Raw genomic sequence first — 14,904 nt, 5'->3', positions numbered from 1 at the left:
TTAGAGTGTGGTGCTAATAACGCCAAAGTCGAGGGTTCGACCCCCTCTGGAACCACGATTTCTTTTTTGTTCCGGATGCCTGTTCAATCAACATCACTATATTTCCTTGCATCTACTCAAATTTTTTTATTCTTTCGTTTATTACATCCATCAAGTCCGTGCTACAGTAGTTGTACTACATTTTTGGGAGCTCATTGTGCCACAAACCTACACTGTTCCTGATTCCTCTATAGAAATGTGAGTGGAACTGTCGATCAACCGTAATGGGGGTACGCACTATGGGGTACCGCACTATAGACACTGCCCTATGGCCCCCCTATTGGTACTACGTTAAGATCCGTCCAAAGCCTACTTTGAAAGTCCTTAGAGAGTCCTTGGCATGTAGGCGAAGGTCAAGGCACATTCCAGCAAATACCAACGCAGAGTCTTCAAATCATTTTGTCATTGACTAGACTGCAACCTTCCTCCCAAGTTTCCAATAAGCAGCCGCTTCAACCCGAGTGCATGACGTAGCCGAGTTTAGCTTTTAGCTTTTGCTTTTTGCATATCGTCACCGTTTTCCGGAGCTTCCGACTTATAACTTGCTATCCCTGGCATTCTTGCATTTGCTTCACTTACCTCGCATCTCCGTATCTTATCATCGATATCTACACCATCTTGACATCTCACTATGGCGCTGAAGGGTGTGCAGTTGGGCCTACGAGCCTGGGAGGTAAGCTTCACAGCTCGAAAGTCGCGTTTTGGAGTTGCCCTTTAACAATATTCCCCCACAGTTCCTATGGTCTCTCCTCATCATGGCCCTGATCGGCAACATGATCGCCGAGGCGTTCGCAGGCAACCCCGCGACGGTGAACTACTCGATCTTCGTATCGGTGTTCTCAATGGTCTCACTGTTCTATCTGGTCCCGGCCTCGTTCAACATCGACTGGGCCGGTCACCCGATCATCATGATCGTCCTTGACGCACTGAACTGCGTCTTCTTCTTCTGTGCGGCTATTGCTTTGGCTGCCAAGCTTGAGTGCCACTCTTGCAATAACACCGTAAGTAGATGAATCGGAAGAAGGAAGATTTATTTGCTAACCCCGTTCCCAGAACTACCTCATAAACAACGAGATCACCAACGGCGCTAGCAATATGACCAAGCGCTGCCGTGAGGCCCAGGCCTCAGTTGCCTTCCTCTGGTTCGGCTGGGCTGGGTACATGGCCTCTGTTATTGTCTCGATCTTCATGTCCCGTGCTTCCACTGTCAACCTGCGCGGCCGTACTGGTAGCCGTCGCGGTGGACCTAGCATGGCTCAGGTTTAAGTTGGTTGCCATCGCAAGGTAGGAGGCATATGTTGGGCTATGAGCAGTTTGCGCTCTGTCTTGACTGTTATGTACTACCTAGTAATATGGGACATTTGGGTCACGGTCACGGTCACGGTTATGGATATGGATATGGTAAATGGCGTTGAGAAGGTGGTGTCGGATTTCTGGTGAAGGGTTGGTTGTACGATCTGCGAGTTCGAGCATCGGTCCTTTGCGTTACATGTCTGGGATGATTCGAAACATGGAATGTGCCTTCATTTGTTCTCCTTCTTGGAGAATCTGATAATTAATATGCTATTACTTATTTCATTAATAATATTTGTGGTTAGTTAGTCGCCTTGGGCGTTCGCGCTGGCGTTGACTGAAAATTTGATCTTTTGAGATATTCCGAAATGTTGTACTGATCTATTTACCTTACGATTTCGTCCTGTTACATATTTAGTTGAAGTTTTGGTCTAATGCGATGCTCTGATGAATCCTATCACGTTGGGTGCTACTTTGCGCGATAAATATGTTTCTACACTCCTAGATCGGGTATAAATTCACTATCTGTGGAATAAATAGTCCCTAAAAATACCTAAAATCTCGAAAGATCATATCACACCGGACAGGGTAGCTTGTGATCTAGCAGAGCTCTACGCAGTACTTAGCCTTCATTATAGAGCCTGGCGTATCAACACTGGAATAGTAATGAGTATGATATAAAGTTACTAAATCGATGTGATTGCTATATTCATTCTATGCTATATTCATTCTATTGAGTACATAAACCCCGTTCTATAGCCATGGATAAAGCTTACCCCATTGGGTAGTGTAAGTGCCGTCATGGAGGCGAGGGGTTGAGTCATTGGAGCCCCGTGCGCAAAGAACACAGAATCAGAAACCACAATAGATACCTACTCTCATTCATCTTCTATTGAACTTATTGAATCTACTGTATTGTCTCGAGCTAGGGCTCAGCGGGGCAAATCTCCCCTCCGCTCCACCCAAAGAATTTCTAGCCGCCTTGACACCTTTCCCCATCCCTTCTTTTCACATCACCATCAACATGCCTGTCCAGTGAGGTCCCTCCAGCGCTGCAATTGCCACCAGAGACTAACCCTGCCAGCTACCTAATTCTGCTCTCCCGACAGGGCAAAGTGGTGCGTTCTCGTCGCCCACCCAACTAACACCTGGCCCCAAACTGACGCAACCTCCTAGCGCCTCGCAAAGTGGTTCACCACTCTCTCCCCCAAGGAGAAGGCCAAGATCATCAAAGATGTGACTCAACTCGTGCTATCCCGCCGGACGCGGATGTGCAATTTCCTGGAATACAAAGGTGGCTTTCTCCGCACGCGCAACCCCTTTCCTTATCCCGCTGACCAGGACTCCTTTGCTAGACTCGAAAGTCGTCTACCGCCGTTATGCCTCTCTATTCTTCATCGCGGGCTGTGCCTCGACCGATAACGAACTGATCACCCTCGAGGTGGTGCACCGATACGTGGAGCAGATGGACAAATACTACGGCAATGTCTGCGAGCTGGACATTATCTTCAACTTCCAAAAGGCATACTTCATCCTGGATGAGTTATTGATAGCGGGGGAAATGCAGGAGACCAGCAAGAAGAATGTTCTTCGCTGTATCAGCCAGCAAGACAGTCTGGAAGATATGGAGGTGAGTTTGCCAGTCCCTATTCTCTATCACACCCGAGGTCATTCTGTTACCACATTGTCTTTAAGTCTTCGAAGGAGACTTAAAAAGACAATGTGCTACGGTATTCCCCCAGCCATGGCCGTGTTTCAGCCGGGCTAACTTCCCCAGGTTGAGGAAGACGTGGTTACCAAGATCATGTAGAGCCAAGCAGGTTCTTGCTCAGTACATAGCCGTTTTATACTAATCAATACAACTTGTTCAGGATTCAGAAGAAATCTCTCTCAACTTACAACGAGTTGGCCTGTGAAGCCTGTGAAGCCTGGTTTCCATGGTTGACTTGCCCGTGAGGTCAGTGCGGACTCTCACTGGCCAGGCTACACGTGACTCTCGGAATCCCCCTCCCAGTCTTCCCAGTTGCTATCCCCCTCTTGATTGATACTCATTCCTTTCATTCCTCTTCCTTTCGATTCAGTTGAATTTGCTCTTAAAGAGGGTGGCCTACTTAGTGTAGTTCAGATCCCCCCTTACCCCAGTCCTGTTTGCGGTTATCTCCGACCTCACATCATCTCCACCCGCCCTGCGCCCACCGCCATCGTGTTATCACCTCACTTCGTCGCTTCTTCATCTCTTGAACTCGCCTCGACTCTCTGATTCTCTTGAATCTCTTGACTCTCCTGACTCTCACTCAGAGACACGTCATCTCTGGCTTATCGCCTTATCTCGGGTTCTCCACTACCCCAGTCCAAGATGAAGGTGTGTCATGATCAGTCGACTCAGTCCATGTGGTGTCTCGCTAACGTATCTCCGGTTAAGTTCCTTCCTCTTCCAGAATTTGAGGATGTCACAAGCTCTCTCAACTTCGATACCGCGGACTGCCACATCGTCGGTGGATGCGACATCTACACAACCAAGGCAGCACGCTCCGATCGGAAACTCTACAACCACATCGAACAATCGCTCGAGGCGCAATATGAATCAGTGCTGCGGTTTTCCGCTTCGTTGTCACCCCCGAATGCGCATGACGCAGCCGAGACACTCAACCTATCCCGATCCAGTCCGTTCGGCCCCCTGAGCGAGCATTCGAGCCGACGCACGTTTGCCTATTTGATTGCCACATTGAACGCAAGCCATCCGGATTACGACTTTTCTCATGTCCTCAGACCAACTGATTTCCGCCGCGAGCGGAATCTAAAGCGCGTCATGAACACGGTCGATTCAACACTGCTCAACCTGCGACCGCGCGAGAACATCGATCTATCTCCTTCATCGCCCGCCACTCTTTCCGGCTCATACACTGCAGGTTCATCTTCCGCATGGGGCCCCCGTGTATGGAAGACGATAGACGAGCACATGTCTCTTAAGGAATGCTCGATTTACTCCTATTCCCCCGAGGAAGATCCGTCCGACGCCGATGACGGAGCAATCTGGAGTCTACATTACTTCTTCTTCAACCCGCTCCGCAAGCGCGTCTGTTACATGTACCTACGCGCGATTCCAATCCTCAGCCATACGCCCGAGGAGATGGTTGCCACGCCATCCGGGAAGCGGACCTACGACGATGGATACCTCACTCCGGACCTCAGTTCAAGCAAGCGCGCCCGATTCTGGTTTGGAGACCGTGCGAGATCAACCCTTATCGCCAGTGATAGTGACGATGAAATGGATCGCTCTAAGCCAACTAGACCCGTCATAGACGAGTACGAACATTACGTACTGAGCGATGACGATGACCATGTGCCAACTACCCGTCGGGGAACGGTCCGCGCAATGAGTGAAGAAATCGCAGACTCTATGGAGGTATAAGCTTTTTGCGCTTTTTTGTTTCGCTTCGCTGTTGGTGTTCGTTTCTTGACTGTCTTCTTTTCATCCCGTTGATCGGATTGGATTTTGAGCTGGTGGCGTTGGGATGATATTTTCTTTATGGGTTTTCGGCGCAATCAACTTGCATGGTTTTCCTTATGGGGGTGTTGATATGAACAAGATTGACATGATGGCCCCTTGACGCTTTACTTGGATTGTGTCCATACTACCTAATATCATCCACGTTTAATTTTTATTGGGATGAATGTTTACTCCTTTTTGATATCAACAATACTGAAACAAGTCTGTGCATCTCAATGCTTCATCTCGATTACTGAGCTTCATCTCGATTACTGAGCTTCATCTCGATTACTGACTATAGGCTGAAAGTATCACCCTCTTCACTGATGCATATAGCCCGTCATGGTGAACCGAAGATACCAAAATAGGAACCCCCTGCTCAGCAGCAGCTCCGACTCCACAGACTTATACCCAATCAAGTAGCAGAAGCAGCACAAGACGAGGCCACTTTACTCGAGCAACGCGTTACAGTACAGTAACTGCAAAGGCTCCCGGCACGTATACCGATCCCATATTGCTACGCAGTAGAAAAACAGCTAGTGCCCACATATAGTATTCAATAGTGGTATGATTGTAGTGACGGACAAGTAGTCTGTTTATTCCCAGTGTTTGTTTATCACTTCTAAAGATCTCTTGTATATAACATGGCTATATAAAGTCCGTGACTATACTGCATTAAGAGGGATGAGGCTACCATCTACATGTTCATTCCATGTCAAGTCTCTTCTATACTTTCATGCCTGACGTAGATCAGACACCTGGTCCGTGCGCCGATTGGGGAAAGCTGTCCATTCTCTCCCTTCCGCTCCATCCACACTCCCCGATTGATTTCATTACGACGAAGCATTTCATCATGGCAGACGACGAGGAGCGCATTAAGGCAGAGAAGCTGGCTGCAGCCAAGAAAAAGGTAATTCCCCCGCGTAAGAGACTGTTGTTTCGGCGTCTAAACAATCCCGTTGTTTGCAGGTGGCCCAGATGCAGAAGAAAAAGAAGAAGGCCAATAAGACATCCACTGCCGGAACAGAAACATCCAAGGAAGCAGAGGCCTCCACCGAAGCCGAACCTACAGAAGAAGTCCCCGCCGCTACAGAAACACCATCCCGCGCCGACACCCCCGCGGAGGAGAAGCCAGAGACGCAGGATGAACCGGTCACGGAAGCAGCCCGCGAACAACAAGAGGAATCACAACAACCACAAGAACAGCAGGGGGTCGATGCGCCTGTCGAGTCCCCTGTTGAACCAATGCCTCCAGCGCCCACATCTCCTGGCTCAGATGCCGAGCCACTACCCACCCGACTCGATACACCGCGCGCCAACCATGGCCGACAACCATCCTTGTCGATCCAGTCTAAGATGCGGTCTTCGTCATTCCGCAAGACATCTGTTTCTCAAGGCAGCGTGTCTCCCTCCCCGTCTGCAACCCTCAAATCCCCCGCAGCATCATTACCGCCCCTGACCGGAGATGGGGAGTCAGTCCATGAAGTGTTCCGCAAACAGTCTACGAAGATTGAAGAGCTCGAGAAGGAAAATAAGCGGCTGGAGAAGGATCTATCGGATGCGACTTCGCGCTGGCGCAAGACTGAGGAACAGGTGGAGGATCTACGGGAGGCTAGTGTTGATGGTGCGGAGTTGAGGGAGCAGTTGAAGAAGGCCGAGGAACAGGTCGCTAGTATTGATGCATTGGTATGCTCTTTGGGATCTACGTATGGGATCAGTGTTGACTTGCTTGAATAGAAAGAGGAGATTGCTTCCCTTCAGCGGCAAAACTCACAACTCCAGACGCGCCAACATCGCAATGCAAGTGCCACTTCAGAGTCGCCACCGGCTGATCTTATTCGCCAACTTGAGTCTAAGTCGGCTACGATCGAAGCTATGGAGCTGGAGATCTCCAATCTGCGTGCCCAGGTCACTTCGCAGACATCTTCCAACCACGAACATGAATCCCAGGTTGCTGCGTTAGAGGAGAAGGTCTCGAAAGCCCAGACAGAGCTCGAGAAGTCTCAGCGCGAATTGGCAGACACGAAGCAGGCGTTGACGCGAGCTTCCGAGAAAGCAGTCAAGGAAGGCGTCGACAAGACCTCCACCGAAACACTGATCAAGGACCTCCAACGTGAGATCGAAAAGCACAAGGCAGCAAAGGCCGAATCAGAAAAGAAGATCGAAACGCTGGATAAGAAACTCCAGGCAATGGGCAACCTCCACAAAGAAGCCGAGGCCCGACACCAAACCCGTCAACGCGAGAGCGAGAAGACCGACAAAGAAATCGCCGTCATGCGCAAAAAGCTCGCCAGCATCGAGAACGAGAATCTCAGACTCCGCGAAGAGCGTGACCGCGTACGCACCCGCGAGACGAGCGGAGGCGTCGACGACGATGCCCTGGATGAACTCGAAGATGAGGAACGCCAGCGTCTTGAGCGTCGCATCCGCGAGCTGGAAGGCGAGGTCTTCGATTTACGCCGTGGCGTCTGGCAAGAGAAGCGCCAGGAACTGTCCGAGCACTTCCCGGAGGACGGGCCTAGCCCTGGCTCCGGCGATGCAGCCAATGCATTCGACGACGTCGATCTTGTTGGTGGACGGCCTGACCATGCCCGCCGCCGTAGCATGGGCCAGCAACAACATTCTTCCTTCTCGACAGTGCTCTCTAGCGGCTTTGCTGCGTTCACAGGAGGGGTGGGAATCGCGCCCGCGCTTCATCCTCTAACCCGCCTCATCCCGCCGGGACACGTGGCAGTCTCGAGCTTGTCTCCGAAGAAAATTTGGATGATGAATTCGATGAGGATGCGTTTGCCCGAGCACAGGCTGAAGAGGAGGCTCGTAAGCGCGTCGAATGGATGCGTGATATCAAGAGCAAGCTGCGCGACTGGAATGGCTGGAGATTGGATCTTGTTGATAGTCGTGCTGGCGCTGAGGGCGCTGGCGTAGGCATGGGTGAGATCTTTGAGGTTTGAGCATGACTTGACTTGTTTCGTCTTGAGTTACTTTGACATGGCGAGCGGGATGGGATGGGATGTACGATCTGTTATTACATATACCACGAGGCTGGGCTCGACTTTACCGTAGCTGGTCCTCTCTACCAATTGAATGATTATGCAAAGAGAACAGAACTAAACAGAACTCCTAATGCGTAGATTGTTTTGTAGGATATCTCATGAACACCAGTATAAAGAGCAGATGCAAAAAACTCAAACTTAGCAAACCCATTCCAATGCACTCAACTCACACCCCAACTCAATTCAATCCGAAGCAGACTTCCCAGTCAAATACCCCTCCATAGACCTCCCCCTCCTCCGCCCCCAAACCTCCGCAGCCCAAGTCGAAATCTGATAAATCCACCCACCAGTAACAAGAACTCCAGAAACAGTATTAATCAACCGAATAAGAAGCGCAAGGAACCCAGTGCGCTCCTCACTAACCAGCAGCAGAATCGGCTCAATGTTATACTTGAAAAAGATACCCGGAACAACCATCGGCGACTCGGGAATCGCGCCGGACTGACTCGTAGCCGCGTACTGGTTCGTGAAGACTGTGTTGCGGCCTGATCGTGCCGCCGCGGACTTTGGGGACCGAGTGTATGCGTCGAGCGCGCCCTTGCCCCGGCTGTAGAGGGTTGGTACTACTGACAGGAAGTACTGGAACTTGTAGTAGTGGGAGTCGCTTTCGGCGATTGTTTTGTCGAGAGGGTTGTGGAGGGTTGGGTAGTGCGGGCCGAAGGAGAGTTCGGTTATCATGTGGGAGAAGTTGAAGGCTGGATGTGGCGTTAGTCTTTGCTAGAGGTGTTTTGAGGTGAGGGAGGTGATGGGAGGGTGAAGGGTGGAGGGTGGAGGGTGTGTATACATACACGAATGATCAAGATGCGCCCCAACCTCACGGTATCCATGCCCCCTCGCCGTAATATGGAAATCACCCTGCACCTTATTCCCCTCGAGACTCCCATAAATCCGACAAGCATTCGGCACATCGCCGCGACGCATCCGCGGACCCTTAGGGAACTTCCGCCAGGGATTATGGCGCACTTCACCGAGGACATGGCGGACATGGGAGTCGGCCTCCTGTTCCTCGAGTCGGTCACTTTCCTCGTGGGAGAGGGTTTGGTATTCGTGGGCGCCGGCGTAGGTTTCGTAGTTGCGCTTTGCCATCCACAGGTCCCAGTTTGTGTTGTCGCGTTTGAGGAGCTCGCCTGCTAGAATGCGGTCGCCTGCTGCGTCTTGGATGTTCACGCGGAGTTCGTCGCAGGGCATGTCGACTACAATGTCGAGGTTTAGTTGGAGTTCGTGCGAGACGCCTTTTTCAACGCTGAATTGGTAGTGTTCTGTGCCGCGCCACCATGTTTTTAGTTCTGAGATGCTGAAGATCGTGCAGATTATTAGGATTAGGACGGTCCATACGCCGCCGCTGCGGGTTGGAGTTGTGTAGGATGATTTGGTTTTGGCTTGGTGTTGTTAGCTTGTGTTTTGTTGTATTGTGAGGTTGGTGATGAGGTGGCATTGTATGGAGTGTAGTTACTCACGGAAAGCATCAAAGGTCTTTAGACCTGCTAGATTGGACTTCTCGCCGAAGGCATCCTCGTCGAGGCCCTTTGAGTCGAAGCCATTCATTGTGAAATCAATTGCCCATGAAGAGGAAGAGTTGGAGAAGTGGAGTAAATAAGATAACGATGAGGCCAAGTAGCCCGATTGCGCGTCCGAGATGTACCTGCATGCTTGGCATTATCTATGTCCTCGAGTATTAGTTGTTTTTCTATATCTATTAGACATTAAGATGTAGTTTTAAATCTAGTTCTTCCAGGTAAATCGGATAGTCATTAATTCGAGTATACAAGCTAAGACATGACGGTAAATTGCTCTACAGGAGCATACTTCGTGAGCTCTTGGAGGGATGCAAAGAGATAACAATGTACACAGGCGTCAGCCTGAATGGGGTCATCAAGTATAAACGGAACGAAAGGAAATGCATAAGCAAAAGATAAGGTATAAGCAATCGACTTCCACAAGGTCATCACAGGCGCAATGCAAATGCAATCACAAAAAGGGGGTATTAACATGAATCATGCATCTCAAGGGTTCCACCGAACCAGATAGACAAATGCTGACACAAACCACCCGATGCAAGTTTAATAGAAGGGTAAAAGTGTAAGAACAAAAGTTATTATTACAGAGCATTCATAGAAGACATGCAAAGAAATCATTTCCTCTGTCAGCTGGTCAGTATCCCATTCTTCGACACTTTATTTGTCTGGCCTAACTCACTAGGCTTGTCGCGGCCGCCGCAGTAGCGAGGTCGGGTTTTCCACTGATACTACGTGTAGAGACACGAGGAAGTGCAGATCCTGAGGTAGTGGTATTGTTGGACGCTCGCTTGGCGGGGCTGGACGGTGGACCGTTAATGGTCGAGTGGCGTTTTCCGCTGGTGCTCTTGACAGGGGACGTGCCTGAGACATCGCGAGAGCGCGTGTAGGTCCCGGTCTTTAGTGTTGTGCCTGGGGGCTCAGGGAGCGGGCGACTTGAGGACGTGGGCCCTCGCTTGGAGGGCGAGTTTGATGTATAAAGCCGAGGCCGAGCGGGAGCTTTCACTCCAGTGATGAACTCGTGCTTCAGTGCATCGTGGGGCGAAAGTCGACGAGCTGGGTCCCAGCGGAGACAGCGAGTGATGAAATCAAGGAAGGCCTCATCGTCACACTTAAGAGCCTGCCGAAGTTCCTTGGAGCTTGGACGACGCCGACGTCCCTTGGAGGACACAGTCAAACGTGGTTTGCCAAGAGAGTCAAAGAATAGCTTCTTGCGGGAGCTCTTCTCGATCAAGTGCTTCTCGGGAGGACCAAAGACTTCCATGATACAGGCAAGCTGCTCCTGCTCATTCTCTCCAGGGAAGATGGGATAGCCCGTGAACAGCTCAGCCAAGATACAACCCAAACTCCACATATCAATGGGCATACCGTAGGACATTCCAAGTATAACCTCTGGAGAACGGTAGAAACGACTTTGAATGTAGGTATAGACCTTTTCATTCTCGAAACAACTTGAACCAAAGTCGATGACACGGATCTCCGAGTTCATTGGGTGAACGAGAAGGACGTTCTCGGGCTTCAAATCACAATGGATCACCTTTTTCGCGTGCAATAGAACAAGACTGCTCAGCATTTGCTTGGTGAAAACACGAATCAGCTTCAATGAGAAGCCCCGGAATTCGTGTGCCTTGATGAACTCGTAAAGGTTCATGCCGAGGAGTTCTGTGGAAATGCAGAGATGACCACGGAAGTAGAAACTTTGAGTGAAGTTGACCACACTGTGCTTCCCATTGGGATCCCACTCTTTCAATTTTTGAAGGAGGTTGACCTCAATGAGAGCTTGTTGGTGGAACCGCTTCTTGTTGCGAATAATCTTGATCGCAACAAGGGCGCCGGTTTTGTGATCGACGCATCGCACGACTTGTCCAAAACTGCCCTTCCCCAAAACATCCACAACCTCGTACCGGTAGGCCAAATGGTCACCCATTACAATGTTGTAGTCACCACGATCATCGTCATATCCAAAATTCGCTGCACCAGAGTGGAGGTCGCCAACATGCTTCTTGGCAGTTTGAGTACCACAAAAGAAGATATCACGATAATCAATAATCTCGCCTCGCTCAAAGATGTTGAGATTTGCCATCTTCAGAGCTTGGGCAGGACTAACACGGTCCTTTGGTCCAGCTTTGCGGCGTAAATCATCTAATACTCTTGCTGCCTTTTCGAAGTCTTTGCGTTTAGAGCCAAGTCGCTTCATCTCCTCATCAGCAATCACCACATCAGCATCGACACTGGTGTCGGCGGACCGAGGAGCAGCTGCAGCACTGGATCGGGCGTTGTTGATCATCTTATGTACCGGAGAGATGTAAGTGCTCGTCACGCGCTTTTGAGGTCGATCACTATCACCAGACTCATTCGAAGGACTCGGTTCCAGGTTAAGACTCTTCTCACTGCTGACACTGGGTTTCCGGGCAGCCGGGTTTGTTGCACTTGAAACAGACGACTGTCGCCGAGGATTGAGATAGGACGGCTTGAGACTGGGGCTTGTCGAGCTGACCGAAGACAGATTGTTCCACGTCGCAGAAGCCGGGAGTTTAGGTGGCGGCATGGAGTTGAACTTGGCTGGGTCTGTTTCAGTTTCGGATGTTTTCTGTGTCCTCGAGTTGCTGCGAATACGGGCTACCTTGAGACGGTCTCGAAGCGAGGAGCTCGACGCAGTGACACTTTCGGGCTCAGAAGGTGTTGATATCTGACTGAGTCGTTCTGGTGCGGGGGTGAACATGGCACTTTGGGTTTGAGGCCGGGGTCCGTTCAACTTGTGTGTTTGCACCCGACTCGAGTAATCACCACTAGCCTGGTGGCGGAGATGATTGAGGTCGGCACCGCTCTTGGGCAACGTGTACGAGGCATAAGGAGAAATATTACGCGTCGAACTTGGCGTTTCGAACGATTCAAACGCGCTGGTACTACTAGACGCCCGCAACGCTGCTGTCGATGAGCTGACAGCAAAGTGAGAGGTGCTGCTTCGAGCTTGAGTGAGAGGAACGTGCTCATCTTCGTCGCGATAACTCCAGAAGTTTGCTTTGGATGCCGTCATCGGAGTACTAGGCGTCTTCGACATAACCTGGTTGGACGGAGTGTGGGCTTTTCGGTCGTCATTGTCCCTATCCTTCAGTGCCTCGATCTTGGCTGCCATAGGCGTGCCCAAGGGCAACAAATTCAAAGGAGGGAGTTTCAAAGGCTGCAGACCCTTTCTTCCACCCAGCACAGTAGAAGTCCGTGATCGTGACTCGGGCGTCTTTGTCGAATTATCAGTCAAATTATCAGGTAGTTCAACTTCGGCGGTCTTGGGTGCGGGCTGCGCGTCAGAGTCTGAATCTCGTGAAATATTCAACTGGCCAATATCCGTTGTGATACTTGATTTTCTAGGGGCCGGGAAAACAGGCGCGTCCAATTCGCCCTTTGGTGATTCGTAGGCTTTAGGAATGGCTGGCACAGGTGGAACTTCTTCTCCATTTGAGTTTGATTGCTCTGTACGCGGTTTCGGCGTAGGAAGTCGCGATGAGGAAAAGTTCTGTGAGAGACGGTTCTGAAGAGAGCTTCCAGAGTTCCGTACTGAGTTATAACTGGTGCTCGAGGAGACAGATAATCCTGAGCTGTACGACTTGCGATTTGGGTCGGGCGTAGTCCGGTTTGAAGAAGGTGTGACGCTTTTTCTCGGAATTTGAGAGGGAGATTGGGTTGAAGACACAGGACGGATGGGAAGTGGTTCTGTCTGGGTAGGTGGTGTATGTGGCATAGGAGGGGCAGGGGGTGCCATTGACATTCGCTTCATCCGTCGTGCATCAGTAGGGCTAATGGTACGAGCACCGAGTCCCGTGGCATGGGGTGGCATGACAGAAGCACGCTTGGAGGACGAAGAAGGTGTCGTAGCCGCGGCACCAGCAGGGTTCTTGATCGGAGTTCTCACGGCATTGGTGGAGGATGATCGGGTGTGGTCAACGGCTCCGGACGCAGTCAAAAATGGACCAGGAGGTTCTCGCGGGCTGGGCTGGAACGATTTCGCCTTTAGGTTTCGAACGGACGACGGGACCTTGATTTCATCGCGATTAGCTTCTGGAAGCCGAGGGCGCAGGAAATTGCTCGATTCCGTCCGTGTGGTGTCGGTGCTGATCTTGCGGGCACTTAGACTGGCGCGTCTTGCGGATGCATTTGTAGGAGCAAATGCGCCCGAACTGATCGACTTGCGGGAGCCCCGCGAAGCAGTGTTGGTGCCACCGGCCGGTTGGGCTAAACTCTGACGGCGGGTGCGAGTGTTGGCAGTAGATGCTGACAATCCTGTGTTGGTGGGGACCTGACCATTCGGACGCTGTACTTCGCTCTTCCGGCGAGCAGAAGCATTTCGTGTGCGATCCGATACATTGCTGTAGGTGTGGTTTGCCCAAGGATTTACCCCAAGACCAGTTGCGTGATTCTCTGCACCCCCGTGCCCCGGCATAGGAAAGTGGTTCAAGCTGGGTTCGCCCATGATGCTGTTGTGAAAATCGTCAAAATTAATAGGCGCTAGGAAATCCAAATTGTCCGGGGGCGTTTGGTTGGCATCTAACTTCGCGAGATTTCCCACACTGGTAGATCGAAGGTTCAAGCCTTTAGTCGAGTCGTTCGTAGAGTCAATTGATGATGCTCCAGAATGAGCGTATGAACCGGTTGGTTTGCTGTTTGGTGTTGGTCGTTAGCCAGAAGGTCACCACAGACGGATACCCTATTTATGAGGACAGAACGTGGAGAAAACATACCTCCATCGTGAAGCCTCCTGCGGTCGCGGGCCTTGTGGGACCTTTTGGTCTCGAATTGAAAGTCTTCTCCTACCCATCCCACCTGCGCGCGGACCAGCAACCCCTTTTGAGTATTGGGCGTCAAAATCAGTGGATGTATTCGAGGGGAAATTGGTCGACGCCGACTTTTGCAGGCGTCTGCGGGCTGGAGCCTCTGCTGTTCAAAATGGTCAGCTTCAAACTGCACCGCGTGGTACATCATAACATACCTCCAGACCCTGAATCATCATTCCTCGAGGCATTGAATGCACCTGGCTGCTCTGCCCGCGCTTGACCCCTCCCCGGGGTCTGCGGTTTTGCCGGCATTGTTCGTAAATCCATGTATCCTCCGGTGTAAAAGGAGGTTCGTCAACTCGTTGAAGAAAAAAGAGAACTGGACCGTGCCAGGGAGTCGCAATTGCATTCAGGAGAAGTGCGAGGTCTCAATAAACAGAATAGGGGAGAAATTTGAGCACCGTCGCGCGACCCGAACAACAGTTACCGGTCCATCGCGAGGAGAGAGAAAAGGCAGTACCAGGGCAAGTTCTCTTTGATCCGAACCTGGCACGAAATAATTTTGGAGCTTCGAGTGTTGCTGGGGCAAGTCCAAGGCGGTGGAAAAACAGACAATGGGGGTTACAACAAAACAAAGCCCTCCAACGTCGCAGAGATGACTTTTATACAGTAAAGAAGGAAAGAACAAAGATCAAAGGAAAGCACCAAAACCTCAAAGAGAAAGAAAAGAAACAAGCATCAACTTC

The 14,904-nt window shown here is 50.9% G+C and overlaps 6 protein-coding genes across 6 annotated transcripts; 4 read left to right on the top strand and 2 right to left on the bottom strand.

The window, feature by feature from the left end:
* Nucleotides 1-670: 670 nt before the first annotated feature.
* N7446_003914 (MARVEL domain-containing protein) lies at nucleotides 671-1,305 on the top strand (the record flags this gene model as incomplete). Its single annotated transcript, XM_058512663.1, has 3 exons — nucleotides 671-712; nucleotides 774-1,040; nucleotides 1,093-1,305. 3 exons carry the CDS (start codon nucleotides 671-673, stop codon nucleotides 1,303-1,305), a joined length of 522 nt encoding a protein of 173 aa, XP_058373992.1.
* Nucleotides 1,306-2,356: 1,051 nt separating this feature from the next.
* Nucleotides 2,357-3,142, top strand: N7446_003913 (AP-1 complex subunit sigma; the record flags this gene model as incomplete). Its single annotated transcript, XM_058512662.1, has 5 exons — nucleotides 2,357-2,367; nucleotides 2,417-2,450; nucleotides 2,509-2,626; nucleotides 2,688-2,962; nucleotides 3,110-3,142. The coding sequence occupies 5 exons, from the start codon at nucleotides 2,357-2,359 to the stop codon at nucleotides 3,140-3,142; spliced, it is 471 nt and encodes a 156-aa protein (XP_058373991.1).
* A 546-nt stretch (nucleotides 3,143-3,688) lies between these two features.
* N7446_003912 (RNA polymerase III-inhibiting protein MAF1) lies at nucleotides 3,689-4,744 on the top strand (the record flags this gene model as incomplete). The annotated part of the gene is made up of 2 exons (XM_058512661.1): nucleotides 3,689-3,694; nucleotides 3,755-4,744. 2 exons carry the CDS (start codon nucleotides 3,689-3,691, stop codon nucleotides 4,742-4,744), a joined length of 996 nt encoding a protein of 331 aa, XP_058373990.1.
* A 909-nt stretch (nucleotides 4,745-5,653) lies between these two features.
* On the top strand, nucleotides 5,654-7,773 carry N7446_003911 (uncharacterized protein; the record flags this gene model as incomplete). The annotated part of the gene is given in 4 exon segments (XM_058512660.1): nucleotides 5,654-5,732; nucleotides 5,792-6,508; nucleotides 6,560-7,459; nucleotides 7,471-7,773. The coding sequence occupies 4 exon segments, from the start codon at nucleotides 5,676-5,678 to the stop codon at nucleotides 7,771-7,773; spliced, it is 1,977 nt and encodes a 658-aa protein (XP_058373989.1). The 5' UTR covers nucleotides 5,654-5,675.
* A 285-nt stretch (nucleotides 7,774-8,058) lies between these two features.
* Nucleotides 8,059-9,420, bottom strand: N7446_003910 (endoplasmic reticulum-Golgi intermediate compartment family protein; the record flags this gene model as incomplete). The annotated part of the gene is made up of 3 exons (XM_058512659.1): nucleotides 8,059-8,570; nucleotides 8,664-9,254; nucleotides 9,333-9,420. 3 exons carry the CDS (start codon nucleotides 9,418-9,420, stop codon nucleotides 8,059-8,061), a joined length of 1,191 nt encoding a protein of 396 aa, XP_058373988.1.
* A 205-nt stretch (nucleotides 9,421-9,625) lies between these two features.
* N7446_003909 (putative protein kinase) lies at nucleotides 9,626-14,864 on the bottom strand. Its single transcript, XM_058512658.1, has 4 exons — nucleotides 14,374-14,864; nucleotides 14,126-14,321; nucleotides 10,072-14,044; nucleotides 9,626-10,015 (listed from the first exon to the last, which is right to left on the bottom strand). The coding sequence occupies exons 1-4, from the start codon at nucleotides 14,483-14,485 to the stop codon at nucleotides 10,007-10,009; spliced, it is 4,290 nt and encodes a 1,429-aa protein (XP_058373987.1). The 5' UTR covers nucleotides 14,486-14,864; the 3' UTR covers nucleotides 9,626-10,006.
* Nucleotides 14,865-14,904: the final 40 nt, after the last annotated feature.

Source organism: Penicillium canescens (assembly GCF_028828765.1).
Source record: "Penicillium canescens strain IBT 15451 chromosome Unknown utg000003l_segment0_segment0, whole genome shotgun sequence".
In the NCBI taxonomy this organism is placed as follows: domain Eukaryota; kingdom Fungi; phylum Ascomycota; class Eurotiomycetes; order Eurotiales; family Aspergillaceae; genus Penicillium; species Penicillium canescens.
Note: the sequence above shows the minus strand (reverse complement) of the source record. Positions and strands in the feature narration are given on the sequence as shown.